The 17500-nt window shown below is 51.0% G+C and overlaps 1 protein-coding gene across 1 annotated transcript in view; it reads right to left on the bottom strand.

The window, feature by feature from the left end:
* Nucleotides 1-17500, bottom strand: part of Myh14 (myosin heavy chain 14) — a 57008-nt gene that overhangs the window by 36647 nt on the left and 2861 nt on the right. The window contains exons 2-9 of the mRNA XM_036199225.1: nucleotides 13723-13879; nucleotides 11255-11282; nucleotides 10964-11066; nucleotides 10417-10440; nucleotides 8333-8425; nucleotides 8049-8112; nucleotides 6522-6620; nucleotides 5506-5646 (exon numbers count right to left, since the gene is read on the bottom strand). Coding sequence (XP_036055118.1) covers nucleotides 5506-5646; nucleotides 6522-6620; nucleotides 8049-8112; nucleotides 8333-8425; nucleotides 10417-10440; nucleotides 10964-11066; nucleotides 11255-11282; nucleotides 13723-13879 — 709 coding nt within the window. The remainder of the gene's footprint in view (nucleotides 1-5505; nucleotides 5647-6521; nucleotides 6621-8048; nucleotides 8113-8332; nucleotides 8426-10416; nucleotides 10441-10963; nucleotides 11067-11254; nucleotides 11283-13722; nucleotides 13880-17500) is intronic.

Below are 17500 nucleotides of genomic sequence, written 5' to 3'. Positions count from 1 at the left end.
CATGCTCCTAACCACTGAGCCATCTCTCAGGCCCAGAAGCTGGTTTTGCTCAGTTCTATCAAAACTTGCTCACCCTTCTAAGACATTCTGTCCTTTGAGGGCACTGGCATTGGGGTCAATGATGGGCTGCTACAGCTGTGTTTGTGTTGGCTGTCTCCATGGCAACAGTAAGGATCAACACAGCATGCACTGCACCCCCCTTCCACAGCTGTTCAGTTTCTGATGTTTACCCAGAACATGGGTTATTGTCTCTTCCCTGCACCACAACCATTCCAAGCACCTGACCTTCAGGAACAGCTCTAAGGATCATCTGCTACCTATGATCCCAAGATGGGGAAACTGAGGCATGTGATTCACAAACTTAGGATCACTAAATTCATAAGCTAGCAGAGCTAGAATTTCAGCTGGGGCTGTCCAAAAGAAACTGGGATTCTCTCTCTCTCTCTCTCTCTCTCTCTCTCTCTCACACACACACACACACACACACACACACACACACACACACACACACACACTGTGGTGGTACATGCTTGTCATCCTGGTACTTGGGAAGTGGAGGCAGGAAGATCAGGAGTTCAAAGCCAGCCTGAGCTACAAACTATCTCAACAACAAAAAGTAATCCAGGGTTGATGAGATGCTCAGCTGGTAAAGGGTCTTGCCACGAAGCCTGATTACCAGGACCTACACTGTGGAGCTGTCCCCTGACCTCCAAGCACACATGCATGCATACACAAACACTGAGTAAATACATGTGAAAAAAAGAATAAAACAAAACAAAATAGCAAATACTTAAACAGAAGCCCAGTATTGAAAGGTAGAATTTGCTGGACAGAGGATGGAGAGATATCTCAGTAGTTAAGAGCACTGGCTGCCACCCTTACAAAGGATCTGGGTTCTAATCTCACCAGCCACATGGTGATTCTCAAACATATGTAACTACAGTTTCAGGGGATCTAAGACCTTCTTCTGGCATCCTTGGTGCACAAGTATACATGTGGGCAAAACACACATACACATAAATAAATAAATCTGAGATAAAAAATAATTTGTTGAATGCCCATGTGGGCCTCAGTTTCCCCTGCTGGACATTATGAAGGGACTGGACTCATGGTCTCTTGTTTGACCCTCTCGGAGTGGAAGATGGTGAGGGGTAGGCAGAGATACAGGAGTTCCAGGAATGCCAAGTTTTGCAGCTGACATGAACCGCTTCACACGAGGTCGTGGGTCCCAGAGCTGAGGACTGGTGTGCCGAGAGCCGGGGACAGAAGTCACAGAATAAGACCTGGAAATCCCAGTTAGGCAGCCCCCACTCTCTGTGAGGGACTCTCAGGACTAATTCTAGGGGGTCTGTCTGTAAGACCTGCGAAAAGGGGGTGCTGCTGGGATTAGGCAGGGCAGGGTTGGGCATCAGGCTCAGCTCACTTGAGGTGACAACCAGATCTGAGGAAGGAAAAGGGGCCCCAGTGTTCCCATCTGTAACATAAAAACAGTTGTTGTTCTTCAAAAGTGAACAATTTACAATCCAGCATCTGGTCACTCTGACTCTGTGACACATCCTCAGGGACAGCTCCATGACCAGGACTCCAGGGACCATCCCAAATGAAATGAGGCTGAATATGGTGGCTCATATCTATAATTCTGAAACCTGGGAGGCTGAGGCAGGAGGATTGTCATGAGTTCAAGAGTCCTGCTCATAGAGAGACTACCAGGTTCCCTGTGTCCGCTAACTGTTCAGCTTTGCAGCCTGGCATTTACAGTACCTGCGATCGGCAGGGAAAGATACAGAGGAGATGCACAAAGGTCCTGTCTTGATGAGATCCAAATGCTGTATGCCCCAGGCTGCCCTCGGGTCACATCACCATTTCTGGCAATGGGTTATGGGGTCCACAACCACTCTGCCATCTCTTTCTGAAGGGAGGTGGGACCTTCTGCCTCATCCTTGATCAGAGGCTATGCAAAGATGGTGGGCTTTGCCCCATACAAACAGAATACAAGGAGACTGTCACTTCTAGAGGGATGAAGGGCATGCAGGCCCAAAGCTGGGGAGTGGGGAACTGGTGCCACTTTGTGGATGGTGGTGATGTGGCTCCTTACAGCTGAAACCAACCAAGATTAGGGTGTGGCTAAGCAGTAAAGGCCCTGCCTAGAATCCCCCAGTGAGGGGCTGGGGTGTGGCTCAGTGGTAGAGCCCCTGCCTAGAATCCCCCAGTGAGGGGCTGGGGTGTGGCTCAGTGGTAGAGCCCCTGCCTAGACTCCCCCAGTGAGGGGCTGGGGTGTGGCTCAGTGGTAGAGCCCCTGCTTAGAGTCCCCCAGTGAGGGGCTGGGGTGTGGCTCAGTGGTAGAGCCCCTGCCTAGAGTCCCCCAGTGAGGGGCTGGGGTGTGGCTCAGTGGTAGAGCCCCTGCCTAGAATCCCCCAGTGAGGGGCTGGGGTGTGGCTCAGTGGTAGAGCCCCTGCTTAGAATCCCCCAGTGAGGGGCTGGGGTGTGGCTCAGTGGTAGAGCCCCTGCCTAGACTCCCCCAGTGAGGGGCTGGGGTGTGGCTCAGTGGTAGAGCATCTGCCTAGAATCCCCCAGTGAGGGGCTGGGGTATGGCCCAGTGGTGTGCACTTGAATAGCATTCAACTTCCAGCACCAAAATCAATCAATTAATTAAGTTGAATGTGTCTGGGAGGGCAGTGGGACTCTAGAGCCAGGCTCTAGAGTCTCAGGATGATGACCACACTGCAGTACTACCTCTGGAAGGTATAAGTTAGCTGAAATTGTAGTGATCCAAAGTCTGGCTGTAAGCACATTTAAACTCAAAATTTCGTTTGCAAAATGGAAAACTTCCATCTGCCGTTGGATGTTCTACACAGCAGGCCACCAGCAGGAGGGTCACATGGGCCATCTGGTATCAAGAGGCCGGGCTGACCATGGCCAGGCTCTGAATTTGTTTGCTAGTCACCTGGTGGGGCAGAGTTGCACTTGGACAATTACAAAACCATGGTAAGGAATCTGGCTGTGGGTGAGGGTGTGGGGATGGGGAGGAGGCACATACAGGCAAGGGCTCAGCACTCTGGATTGGGCTTGGAGACAAAGGACTCCTGGGGAGAATCAGACACACCTGGGGTCTCTTGGAAAGCCCAGTCCATCCAAAAGGAAGACACCACAACCTCTCAAAAGACAGTGTGGTTCAGCTGGGGGAAGGGCAGTGCCTGCCATCACAGTGCTTTACAGGCTGAAACAGGAGAACTGCAATGAGCTTGAGGCCAGCCTGAGCTACATAGTAGTGAGGTCCTGGCCAGCCTGAGCTACATAGTAGTGAGGTCCTGGCCAGCCTGGGCCATAGTATCAGACTGTCTGAAACAAAGCAAATAATAATACTAATTTTATTTTTATAAAGGGTTGTAAATGTAGTTCAGTTGGCAGAGTGCCTGACTAGCATGTTTGAGGTCCTAGGTTCCATCCTCAACACTACATAAACCAGGCATGTTGGTGCACACCTGCCATTCCAGCCCTGGGGTGGAGGCAGGAGAATTAGGAGTTCAAGTCATCCTTGGCTACACAGGGAGTTTGTGAGCAGCATGAGACCCTGTCTCGGTTTCTCATCTAGTTTGCATTGGTTGCTGTGAGAAAAACCTCTGACCAAAGCCAGGTGGTGGTGGCGCATACCTTTAATCCCAGCACTCAGGGGTAGGGGCAGAAGGATCTCTGAGTTTGAGGCCAGCCTGGTCTACAGAGTGAGTTCCAGAGCAGCCAGAGCTACACAAAGGAACCCCATCTTGAAAAACAAAAAATCAAACAACAACAACAACAACAAAAATCCATGGGGGAGAAAGGTTCACTTGGCTTACACTTCCACGTCACTGCACACTGAGGGCAGTAATAGCATAGGGCAGGAATTCAAACAGGAAATGAAGCAGAAACCGCGAACAAGCTGCCTACTGCCTTGCTCTCCAACTTATGCCCAGCTTGCTTTCTCATACAGCTCATGACCTGCCTAGGAATGGTCCCACCCACGGTGGCCTGGGCCCTCCCTCCAACATCAGTCAAGACAATACTACAGACATGCCCACAGGCCAGTCTGATCACACAAGTCTTGGATTGAGGCCCCTCTTCCCAGACGGGTCAAGGTTGTGTCAATTTGACCATAAAAACTAACCAGGGTCCTCCATCCTTGTCGATTTGACACACATCACTGTTAAACCCTAGCTTCTCCTTGCCTGCTTGTCCCCAAGAGCTCTTCCTACTGCCACAATATAAAAGTCACATCAGCTTCAAACAAGGCCTGTCTCACACCTTTGATATCACACTTTCCCTGCCCCAGGACCATTACACAGGCCATCCCAGCTGCAGAAAGTGTTCTTCCTAGCCCTCACGAGTGCTTGCCCCTTACCTCAGGCCTCTGTCCAAGCACCCTTTCTTCTAGGTACTCTTGTCTGACCTCCTGTGTGGAGCTGTACCCCAACTCCCACCCCACCCTCACTGCCGTTCCCCACTTTGTGCCCCTCCAGACTCTGACCAGCTTCTAGTGGGTCCTGTCATTGATACGGCTGGTTGATCTCGCTTCCTTCATCTCCCCGGGTGAGGAGGGGCGATCCACCCACTCCCCCCAGAGAGCTCTAGCCTTCCATACACAGCAGATACTCCATAAATCCTTGAGCAGCAGCCTGGGAGGTCCATCAGTCCACAAGCAGTGACGATGAAGATAGTGCTCAGTCCACAGATGTGCTTACCACATATGCTGACGGCCCGAGTTCAATCCCCAGAACCAACAGTGGCAGGAGAACCACTACACACACTCACACACGCTTGCACTCACACATGCTCACACTCACATTCACACACAAAACACACACACCTGCTCACACACATTCACACAAATCACACTCACACATGCTCACGCATACACACAACACACAGACACAGACACCGTCATATACACACTCACAGGGCTGGTGAACTTGCCGCCAGTCTGGTGACCCGACTTGAGTTGCATCCCTAGGACCTAGAGTGGAGAAAACTGACTCCCTCAAGCTGTCCTCCAATTTTCACACACATGCTAGGCCATATGTGTGTCCATATACTCCTTATGCAAAAATAAATTCAAAATTTGATACAGAATTATAGCCCTAGCTGGCCTGGAATTCTCTATTATAGCCCTCACTGGCTTGGAATTTTCTATGTAGACCAGGCTGACCTTGAACTCAAGATCCATCTTCCTAGATGTGCACACCACCACATCTAGTTGTAATACATTTTTAAAAGATAATAAATAAAATCAAACTTTAAAATCAATCAAACAAAATCTCTAAGATCAAGGTAGATGGCTGAGCTCCTAAGGAACCACATTCAAGGTTGATCTCCATATGTGCACACACACCTGCAGGTGCACACACCACATCTGCACACACATATCCACCTGAACACACTGAATATGTTCACACAACAACAAATAAATAAATAAATGCTCGAATACACTGGCCAAAGTAGCGGCTGGGTCCCTGGTAGCTTGGGCTCACTCACCTGTGATCTCATCTGGGAGGAAGCCCAGTACACGCAGGGACTCCAGTGTCTCCTGGAATAGCTCCCGCTCCTGCCCAGGGGACGACGAGGGCCCATTGGTCAGGAAGCGGTAATGGGAACAAGGCTCCAGAAGGAGGTCAGCTGTGGGGAGAGGGCAGAAGTCAGGGCCAGGACCTGAGCATCTGCTACAGGAGGGCCTGCTGGGCCTGGGCAGGCAGGCTCAAGGTGCACAGAAGAACAACAGGCTATCGCTTTGGCTTTTCCACAGTCTGGTGGCCAAGATGGCAGAGACAGCACCTGGGGACACATGTGCTGCCAGAAGCCACAGAGTGGGAACCAAGGTGTCAGAGGAACAAATCGGGAACCAGGAGGGAGAAAAAAGCTGTGGACAGAATGTAAATAAGGAGCTACAGAGTCAGACACAGCAGCTCGCTTGTCATTCTAGCACTCAGGAGACTGAGGCAGGGGGATTGTTGCAAGTTCCAGACTAGCCTGAGCTACATAGCAAGATCTTGTCTCAAAAAGCAAAGGAGACAAGAGAGAGCACAATTTTAGCTGCAAGGAGTGGGGGCTGACAGGAAGGGACAGGCGCCCAGTGCTGGCAGGAACCTCAACAGAAGACAGCTCGCAGGCGCGACAGCGCACACTCGGTTCAACCGGAAGCATGGAGTTGCCAGAGGCCACAGCAAGGCAGAGTCACCACGAGGCCAGGAAGAAGAGGGGTGCAGGAACAGACAGATGTGACGGGCGGGCGGGAGTGGGAGCCAGGAGGCAGCTGGAAGCAGAGGGTGGAAAGCAGGGGCTGGGAGGCCAGCAGGCAGAATCCAATCCAGGAGCCCAGGGCTCTGCAGCGAGGCTAGCGCACTGTTCCCACACACCATAGGAGCGGAGCGTCGGGGCAGGACACGGTGACTCTGTTCTGGGAATGAGGCTCCTGCTGAGGGTGCGGAGGAGAGGGAGACCTTATGTCTCCCACCTCCTCTCCCAGGGCAAAGCAGGCTAGGGAAGACACTGACCTTTTAGTTGCTCCCCAGCGCCCCCTAGCAACTGGTAGAAGATGTGGAAGCTGCACTCATCCTTGGCCTGTCTGATGGCCCGGGACTTCTCCAGCAGATCTGGGAGGGAAGGCAAGTCAAGGAGCCAACAGGCTGCCTGTCGCCTGCGCCTTCAGTATTTGGAATGCAGAGGCAGAAGGACTGTGATGAGTTCCAGATCAGCCTGGACTACGTAATGAATATGCAGTTCAGACCAACATGAACTATAGTGTGAGACCCTGTCTCAAAAATTAATTAATTAAAAATAACATGGAGCTGGAAGGATGGATCAGCGGTTAAGAACACAGGACAGCTGGGGGTGGGTAGGGGTGGTGGCATATGCCTTTAATCCCAGCACTTGGGAGGCAAAGCCAGACAAGATCTCTGTGAGTTCAGGGCCAGCCTGGTCTACAGAACAAGTTCCAGGACAGCCAGGGTGGTTACACAGATGAACTCTGTCTCAAGACAAAACAAAACAAAAAACAAACAAACAAAAACAACAACAACAAAACCCCGCGGCTGTTTGTTTTATTTTTTGTTTTGTTTTGTTTTCAGTTTTTTGAGACAGGGTTTCTCTGTGTAGTCCTGGCTGTCCTGGAACTCTCTCAGTAGGTCAGGCTGGCCTCCAACTCAGAGATCCACCTGCCTCTGCCTCCTGAGTACTAGGATTAAAGGCCTGTGCCACCATGCTAGAAGACAGGCCGCTCTTAAAGAGGGCTGCATTTCAATCCGCAGCACCCACATGGTGTTCCCAACCCTCTGTAACTCTGTTCCAGGAGATCAAATGCCCTTTTCTGGCCTCTGACAGCACCGGGGACATGGTGCACAGGCAGAGATACAGGTAAAAACACCCACACTCACTAAATAACAGAATGAAATAAACTTAAATCAACAGGAGATTGAAATATGGTTCAGTGGGTAAGGGTGCTTGCCACAAAGCCTGAAGATCTGAGTTCAGTTCCCAGGGCACACATGGAGAGCTGTCTCTTCAGCCCCTCATGACAGATCTGCTCCTACTGTGTGCTGCTTCCGTGTGGTACATAGCACTCCAGGAGTGTGGGGTCTGAGACTCAGCAACAGTGGATCTACCTCACCCAAGCACAACACTGAGCCCTAAAGCTCTGCCTAGCTTTTCTGGGCGACTGTCCCCTGATAGTGTCCCATCTTGTTGTTTAGACAAGGACATCCTATACAACTCCACTGAGAGAACACTCTGGACACTCCCCTGGCTCTCCTAGATCCAGCCCCTCCTATCTCTCCCTGGACTCCTGTGCCTCCCACTCCCACAAAGCGCAGCAAGGGTCTGGCCACGGGCTGAGTGGGACATCAGAAACACATGAGTGTGGAGGTCTAGACCCAGCACGTCCTCACAAGGCTGCACGGTCCCCAGCTGAACATCACCATGGGTGCCTTGAAGGACTACCCCAGGGTGTCTTTTCTGGGTGAGGGCTCAGAGGGTTGTCCCCCTTGGCTGCTAACCCATGCCTCCCAAGATCCCTCAGAGGATACAGGTCTCAATATTTGCACCCACGATGTAGCCAGCAACATCAAAGTTGATGCGGATGAACTTGCCCTGGAACAAAAATGGTGTAGGGCTTAAATCAAGGGATCTCCCTAAATCCATACCTCCTCCTTCTACCTAAAGCTCACACAAGTAGTGAGTCCCAGGCTGCAGACCTTCTCTCTCAAACTCTAGGGGTCCAGACCCTTGTCTCCTCCCTCCATCCTTCTTCCCTACCCCCAAATCAGGTCCCAGCCTCCCAGACTGCCAGATGCACAGTCCCCATACTCACAAATCTGGAAGAATTGTCATTTTTCACGGTCTTGGCGTTACCAAAGGCTTCCAGGATGGGGTTGGCTTGAAGAAGCTGCCGCTCTAGCTCCCCCTGCAGGACATGGGAGACCATGCATCCGTGAAAAAGGGGAGGAAGCCTCCTCATGGGGCTAGGGCTTCAGATGGACTGACTCTCCGGATGGGGTGGGGCCTTTGTGTCGGGTGGGAGGGTCTTCCTGCCATGTGTGTAGGGAGGGAAATAGAGAGGGCTCTGGGAGATTGGGTGAGTGGAAGTGAAACACCCAAACAAAGGAGAGAATGCTGCAGAACCAGTTGTGTTCTCATTAATAAGAAACGAAGTAGGTTAGAAACTACAGCACAAACAACGTGGTTATTTCTACATATGCACATGGTGATAAACAGGGGAGAGGTCTGCGAGGGTGCACACCAAACTGTCAACCACCCTCTGCTGACCTGCTTGCTGCTGTAGCTCACAGGTCCCCTACATTCTCGCTGAAATAAGTTCAGAGAATAATATACACTACCCATGGAAAGAGCTGCAAACTCTCTGGCGCACATTAGGCATTCAGTAAATGGCGGGTTCATGCTAGGATCCTCATTCTGAACTTACTTCCAGCTCCTCCAGTGCCAGAGCCAGGCACACAGTAGGTACTCAATAAATGGTGGTAGCCTGCATGTGTTTTTTTCAGTCTATATTAGTTGGTGGCTTTGTCAAATGAAAAAAAACAAAAAACCAAAAACCAAACAAACAAAAAACCAAACCAAAACAAAACAAAACAAAACAAAAATACCTCAAAACCCAAACCAAACAAACAAAAAACCCCAAACACAGCCAGACATGGTGCTCACACCTGGAATCCCAGCACTTGAGAATGTGAAGGTAGGAGAATTGACCTAAATTTAAGCCCAGCAAGTGCTATAGAGTGAACTAAGGCCAGCCTGGGCAACGAAGTAAGAGTCTATCTCAGAGCCGGGCGGTGGTGGCACACACCTTTAATCCCAGCACTCGGGAGGCAGAGGCAGGGGGATCTCTGTGAGTTCGAGGCCAGCCAGGTCTACATAGTGAGATCCAGGACAGGCTCCAAAACTACACAGAGAAACCCTGTCTTGAAAAACAAAACAAAACAAAAAACAAAAAGAGTCTATCAGAAAAAATAAACAAAACAAACATAAAAGATGCTGTGCAAGGTGAGGACCATGTGCCTTGGTCACATGAGAGCTTGTTTCTCCAGCCCTGCTGGGAGGAGTAGCTCGGGTGTGTTTGGGTTATTGTGTGATACGGCCTCTCTCTGCACACATGGCAGGCAGTATGGCCCCGTCTGCACAATCAGAGTAGGACTGGGGTGTACACACAGTGTGGTTTCTCTGCAGTGGGGACCTAGTTGTATGCACACAGTAGGGCTTCCATGAACAATAATGAGGCCATTACTCTGTGCAGACAGCAGGACTGCACTAAAAGCAGCATGGGGTCTGGCATGTGCACATAGAGGGGCCACCGTGAATGGTGGTGGGGACCCTTGCTTTGTACACATGAATACTGGGAGGAATAACTACATGCACACAGTAGGACTGTACTAAGTGACAGCATGGGGTCTAGGCACGTGGGTAGAGTAGAGGTGGTAGGAATGACAGGGGCTTGGCCACATGTGCACAGGAGGACTGGATTAAATGTCAGCATGAGGCCTAAGCATGTGCACACAGTAGGGCTGGTACAAATAATGTAGGAGAGCTGTCTCTGTGCACATTAGACTGAACTAAATAGCAGTATGGGCCTGGGCAGTATATACACATGCCAGGGCTGCCATGAATGGCAGGGTGAGTTTGGTTGCAAGAACTTCTTATGGGCTTGCTTGAACACAGTAGGGCTGCACAGACAGTGGTAGGGGATCTTGGCTTCATGCACATAGTATGACTAAGCTAGATGGCCATGTGGTCTTGGCATGTGCATAGTAGGACTGCCAACAGTGGCTTTGTGGGTCCCTGGGGGGCTGGCATGCCATTCTTGGGCCCGGTCTCCCAGATGTCTGTGGGCTTTCAACCCCAAGTGAAACTGGGATCTGAAGGGGATTCCCTGCTACTCACATAAGACATGGTGCTGATGGAAGCCTGAAGAAGTCACAGGACAGGAGACATGGACCAGGACACGGCACATGGAACATGGACAGACACGTGGGTGAACTGGAGGCCTTAGGGCAGAGCTGGGGCTGAGGGGCTGGGGAAATGGGGGTATGGTGCAGGGGATCCTCAGGGATTATGCGCCCAAGGTTAAATCCCACTGTACCAACACCATAACTCACCCACCATGACTGGGCTTCCTATCCATATTGTTGGTAACTACTCCCTGAGGGCTCAGAGACTGGAGACACTCCAAATCTAGACACAGGTCACCTAAAACTAAGTCTCAAAAACAAGGACCTACTATGTACCCAGCACTATTCTGGAACCCACAAGCTAAGAACCAGCCTCATATCTCCAACCTGCTTGCTCCTGATTCCATGATGAGCACACAGTAGATGCTCGGGCAGCACAGGCAGAAATAGGACCCTGCACCAACTGTGGATGTGGAGTGCAGCAGATAAAGGCTGCAGCTGGAGACAGGTCTGGGATGTCCCAAGGCTGCATGGCTTACAGGGACACCAGGCTCCTTCCTGCCCTTGGGAGACGATGCCACGTGGGCCAGGTACTGGATGACCTTCTTGGTGTTCTCCGTCTTCCCAGCTCCAGACTCCCCTCTGTGGGGACAGCAAGGAGAGGTGGGATGGGCAAGGAGACCAGGCAGTCACTGCCCTACCCATTTTTGCAGATGCCTGCTGGCACTCTATCAGCTCACCCAGTGCCACACCCACTGGTACCCTTCCCATTTGTGCAGAGCCACACTCTGTGGGGTCCTCTGCCTCTGAAGCCCTTTAGGATGACTCACGTGCAGAGAATGGACTGATCCTCACGATCTGTAGAGGACAGAAGGGAATGGACATGTCACCTAGAGTGTCTCTAGTCCCCTGGCCCCTCTGCATCTCAAAATCTTTTCAGAGCCTTAAGAAAATGGCAGGACTGTGATGTGCAACCCTCTGGGGCTCGAATACTCCATCCTGACTAAACCTCCTACTTTCCGAATGACTCTAGAAGCAGCTGTCCCTCTCTGAGCCTTTATTGCCTCATCAGTAAGGTGGAGACAAGGAGCCACCTGTCAGCTTGATCTAAGTCCCCATTGTGTGCCACCTCAGGCTGGGCATCAGACTCAAAAGCTGGGAAATGAGGTCCTGGACCCCAGAAGTAGCTCAGATACAAGATGTCTATTCTGACTGGCACCACCATCTGACCATACATTCTGACCACCTACTAAGTGCTAGGTCCTGTTATCAACACAGAAAGGAACACTTAATAACAGCTAAGACAGAAAATCTGGGGCCACAGGCAGTGACCAGAGGACGGGGGACCCCAGTGCTTCTCAGGGGAGGTGTCATTTAGGGCACAGCCACAGTGAAAGTTTCTGGAAACCCTTAAGCCAGACAGTAAGGTGACTTCCTTGTGGTTGCACAACCTATACTGTCATGGGGTGAAGACCCCGTGCACAGATAACGGATGAGGGTGTCGGTTCTGTGCACAGCTAGTCAGGTCTCACACAGCGCACGGGCTCCCATCGGACTAGCTATGATGTACCCTGTGACAATGTGCCAGTCTGAACTGAAGATCGGATTTGTGACCCAGTCTCCTCTCTTGTGTGATTCTGGGCCATCTCTGAGTTGCTCTGTACCTCCATTTCCCTATCTTAAAAAATGGGTTCAACACAGCCCCTTGTCTAACAAGGCTGTAGATAGAGTCGAGGGAGAATGTTTAAAACACATTCAGCGCGGGCTGGAGAGATGGCTTGGTGGTTAAGAGCACTGGCTGCTATTGCAGAGAACCCGGGTTCAATCCCAGCACCCACATGATGGTTCACACTGTAGTAGCTCATAATTTCATTCCAAAGGGACCGACGCCCTCTTCTGGCATCAGTCATAGATACACAGACACACACGCAGGAAAAGCATCCATCCCCAAAAGAGGAACTATAAATGTTTTTTTAAAGCAGATTTAGTAGGTAAAGGCACCTGCCACCAAGCTTGAGGGCCTGAGTTTGGTGACACTACCACCCACAGGCACTCGCCTAGCATGCACCAAGTTCATTCTCAGTACCACGAGAACCAGGAATAAGATAGTGAGTGGTCCATACTTACAATCTCAACAGGAGGATCTGGAATCAAAATCATCCTTAACCATACAGGAGTTAGGGGACAGCCTGGGCTACATGAGATCATCTCAAAAACAAAAATATCCAACACAACCCCCAGTACAGAATCAAAATGAAATTCAGAACGGGACACATTGGGAGGAGTGGCCAGGACACTGGGTAAAGCCATACCTCAGCACCTACCCTTCCGTGTGGCCACGGGCAGTAACTGTACTGCTCTGTGCCACAGTGTCCCCATCTGGACATGAGGGATAATAAAAGAAACTGAACCTCAAGACTATTATGAGGTTAAACAACGCAGCCAAGAGACAGCTCTCCTAGAGGACACTTCTGTACCCTGCACAGAAATGGACTGAGCCTGACTGACCCAGCAGGTACTCAACAGCACCACCAGCAGACATACAGACCCTGCCACAAAATGGCAGCAGAAGCTTCTTCCCAAGCCCCAGGGCACGGGCCACATTCATGGGCCTTAAACAGGAGCACCAAAGGCAAGGTGGTTTGCCTTGGACTAATTAGAAACTAACGACAGAAAGACAGGGGAAGGCTGGAGAGATGCTTGACTAATAAAGTGTTAGCAATCCTAAAGACCTGAGTTCTATCTCCAGCACCCACAGAAAAAGCTGGGCATGGGGGGGGCACACCTGTAATCCCAATGCTGGGGAGGCAGAGACAACTTCCAGGTCTGAGGTTCAGTTCCCAGAACCCACATCAGGCAGTTCACAACTGCCTCTAACTCCAGTTCTAGAGGATCTGATGCCCTTTCTGGTTCCCATTGGCACTATACTCACATACACGTACCCCCACACATTCTCTCTCTCTCTCTCTCTCTCTCTCTCTCTCTCTCTCTCTCTCTCTCTCACACACACACACACACACACACACACACACACACACACACACTTTTGAAAAAAGCTAGAAACAAAAAGCCAAGGAAGGAATGAGAGCACAGAACCTTACCCATTATCACCCAGGACCCAACATGAACACACAGGCAGATTTTTTTTTTTTTTTTTTTAAGGCCAGCATGGTAAGAACTGGAGCCCAGCCCACCTCCCAGTGTGTTCCCAAGCCACCATTCAAGCCTGGTCCTGGCTCCCAGCAGCACCCAGCGCCCAGCCTAGCCCCCCCCCCCACAAGACTGCCCATACACTCACCCTGAAGCATGCTGCGGTATGCACCCTCAGTTACAGCATACACGTGTGGTGGCACCTCGTGGCGCTTCTTGCCCCGGTACATTTCCACGATGGCCTCCGTGTAGATGGGCAACTGCTTGTATGGGTTGATGACCACACAGAAAAGGCCGGAGTAGGTCTATGGCAGGCAAGAGGGAAGGGTGTGTCAGGTGGCTGCCCCCAGGAGAAGGACAGAGCTGTGGGGACAGCTGCATTAGGTTATACATCCCAAGAGGAAACCTGTAAAGCCATAAGGTATATCTACACCCTGACAATAGAAGGTTAAATTTTGTTTTGTTGATACTTTATTTTGTTTTATGAAGGGTCTTACTACATGGCCTTGGTTGGATTGAAACTTACAGGAATCCCTCCAGCCTCTCTGCTTCCTCTGGGCTGAGATTATGAGTATGTTACCATGCCTGGCTCTGTGTGTGTGTGTGTGTGTGTGTGTGTGTGTGTGTGTGTGTGTGTGTGTGTGTTTTGCTTGCATGTATGTCTGAGCCAGAAGAGAACACTGGGTCTCCCGATTGGAGTTGGCTGTAAGCTGTCATGTGGATGCTGGAGATTGAAGATGGGTTCCTCTGCACAAGCAAGTGCTCTTAGCTGCTAAGCTGTCTCTAGAGCCCTGTTTGTGGTTGTTCATTTGTCTGAGGCAAGTCTCACTCTCTAGCTCAGCCTGGAAAATTGCAGCAATCCTCCTGCCTCAGTCTCCCAAGTGAGAGGATTACAGGAATGAGCTGCTTTGCCTAGCATGGATGGTACTAACACCGCTAAACTAACATAGACGTGAATCTTCCCAGATTGTAAAGAGGCATCTACAGGGGAAGATTCACCACAGAGGTGAATGAGGCCCGTGAAGGCAGCCTCAGGTCATAGACCTCTGGCTTCTCTGATGGACACACGGAAGGAACACAAGTGACCCTCTGTTAAAGCTGTGGAAGGAATGGGGCCCATCTATAATCCCAGCACTCAGCTGAAGCAGAGGCTTGCTGTGAATTCTGGGCCAGCCTGAGCTGATGACTTGTCTCAAGGGTGACAAGATCGGCAGGAAACACTCACCACCCACAGAGGTGGCTAGATAGCCAAGAACTAGTTAGTCCCTTAGCTAATTCAGTCAGACAGCTAACTAGCCTAATTTGCTGGAGCCAACTGAACAAGCCAGAGAGTTCACCACTCAGGGTCATAGCTGCTCATTAGTTACGCCAATTGCTGCCTCTCCAGTGGGTACCTGCTCTCCCTCACTCCTGGCTGCGGCAGGGTGTGGCTGCAGGCTGCTTGGTGCCACCTCTTCTTAGAGGGGCGGGCAGCTGGCCACAAGCGGAAGAACCGGTCAGCCTAGTATCTGTCTCCCCAGTCTCCCAGACTGCTCCCAGAGGTCTCAGGGTGGGGCGGCTGGACCACATTCCCTGGGAGGGTATCTCATGGCCGCTGGCGCCAGAGCCCACTCCCCATGCCAGCCCCTTGGGCCAGACACAGCTTGGGTAACACCCAGTTTGGAAACCTGACCTGGCCAACAGGGCCAGGGGAGAAATGGAAGAGGCCTCAGTTCCTAGAGGGTCCATGGAAGGCTCTGGAGACAGGCCTCTCCCCTGCACCCTCCACGTCCCCACACACAATTTGAGGTATTCCTCTGTCTGGCTTCCTCTGGAAGAAGGTGGCAGCCTGCCTCATTACAAAGGCCCAGGGATTAAGAGAGAATGAATGCCAGCCAGCCAAGGTGGCCCCACCTCCCTCTCCAAACAGCAGTCTGGGATGCTCGAGTTACAGACCCACCTGGAGCCAAAGCTGACTGGGCTCTAACTGTCTAGGGTTGGAAATCAGAGGCTGAGGCTCCCAGCTGTGTGCGACTTCCAGGAAGGACTGACCCCCCTAAAGGCTCAGTGACAGCCAGGCCTGGTAGCACTGCTATCATAGCTGCTCTGAAGACTGAGGCAGGAGGATCAGAAGACTACCATAGGCAACCCAGTGAGAATTTGTCTCAAAGTAAAAAGAGATCTAAAGATGTGGCTCAGTGGTAGAGCTCCTGCCTAGAATCCCCCAGTGAGGGGCTGGGGTGTGGCTCAGTGGTAGAGCTCCTGCCTAGAATCCCCCAGTGAGGGGCTGGGGTGTGGCTCAGTGGTAGAGCCCCTGCCTAGAATCCCCCAGTGAGGGGCTGGGGTGTGGCTCAGTGGTAGAGCTCCTGCCTAGAATCCCCCAGTGAGGGGCTGGGGTGTGGCTCAGTGGTAGAGCCCCTGCCTAGAATCCCCCAGTGAGGGGCTGGGGTGTGGCTCAGTGGTAGAGCTCCTGCCTAGAATCCCCCAGTGAGGGGCTGGAAGTAAAGCTCACCATGAGCATGGCTCTAAGTTTGATCCCCAATACTGTAGGGAAAGGTCTAAGAAGCCCAGCCCTGGATAATGGGATATACAGCTTCTTCCTGGAAGGGCTCTAACAGTGTGACACATTGTCCCAAGTCCCATGGAGCAGAGTTCCTTACATAGTCATTTACTCTGCCCGTTTCCTCTACCTCCATAGTCCCACTGAATGGACCAGTCCCTTACCAAGGCCCGGGGGCCTCACTTTCCACTGTTTTTCCTCCCACCAGGCAGGCAGTACAGATTATGCATTGGACGTTAGATAGGAAAGGAGCCTAAATCTTGGTGCTACCAATTTCCTACTGGTTGACTGAGTAAGCAAGCCTTCTAGGTATCACTGTCTCCATCAACGGAGACAAGAATTGTGCTTTCTGCCTGGCATGGCTGGGAGCCTGTCAAAAGTTTGTGTGGCTCACAGGAAACTCAGCACCAATCTGCAGCACTGTGCCCATTTGGTATGATAGCCATTATCAGCTTGTGTTAGGTTAAGCTGAGGGAAAAAGTTCCTCCCTCACAGCCTGGTGTGTGCATGATTTGGGGGGAAGGAGGAGAAGCAAGATTCCCTGGGAAAGGAACTCAGCCTAGCAGAGAAAGCTGTGTGTATTCATGCTAATGGTTATTATCAGGGATGGATGGGCTTCCATGGATTCCTCAGTGGCCATGGGCCCGAGCCACTTAACATTCTGGAATGCTGGTGACATCAATAGTTCCCAGCAAAGGAGCCAGCCAATAACTCAACAACGGCACTCAGAACAGTGCCCAGTACAGCATAAGTACTTGATAAATATTTACCAGTCATTATTCTCAAGGCTTTTTTTTTCATTATAGCTATAACATTCTTCGTTAAACTCTATAATCCTGTTTGTTCTCTTTTAAATGGAGTTAATCACACGTTGGCTGTCCATGAGACACACCCTGCAATCTTATTTAAAAGACAAAAAAAAAAAAAAAAAAGTCCTATGTGCGCGTCACTCCCACCACTCCAGAGTTCCATGTTGGTGGTAGAGGTGTGAGACAGCGAGCAGACATTCTAGAGACCTCCCCACATGATTCTAACAAGAAGCCAAGATGTGGAACCACTTCTGGTGCTGAACAATTTCCTGTGTGCAGTACCCTCACCTTATGTGCTATGCAGACATCAAAAATGGATCACAGAGCCTGGCAGACCACCTTAATCATCAATTCCATTACACTATATTGTTTTATTCTGTTGTTTGAAACAGGACATCACTCTACAACCCAGCTGTCATCAAAGTCAGGACATTACTGCCAGGAGACAGTGAGACAGTCCAGCAAGTAAAGGTGACTGCCACAAAGCCTGGCAGCCTGAGTTTGAACCCCAACACTCATGTGGTAAGAGGAGAGAGCCAATCCAAGCAAGTTGTGCTCTGACCTCCATATATACCCCC

This window comes from Onychomys torridus, chromosome 1 (assembly GCF_903995425.1).
Source record: "Onychomys torridus chromosome 1, mOncTor1.1, whole genome shotgun sequence".
NCBI classification, from domain to species: domain Eukaryota; kingdom Metazoa; phylum Chordata; class Mammalia; order Rodentia; family Cricetidae; genus Onychomys; species Onychomys torridus.
The sequence above is the reverse complement of the archived record's forward strand: the minus strand, read 5'-3'. Positions and strand labels throughout refer to the sequence as shown.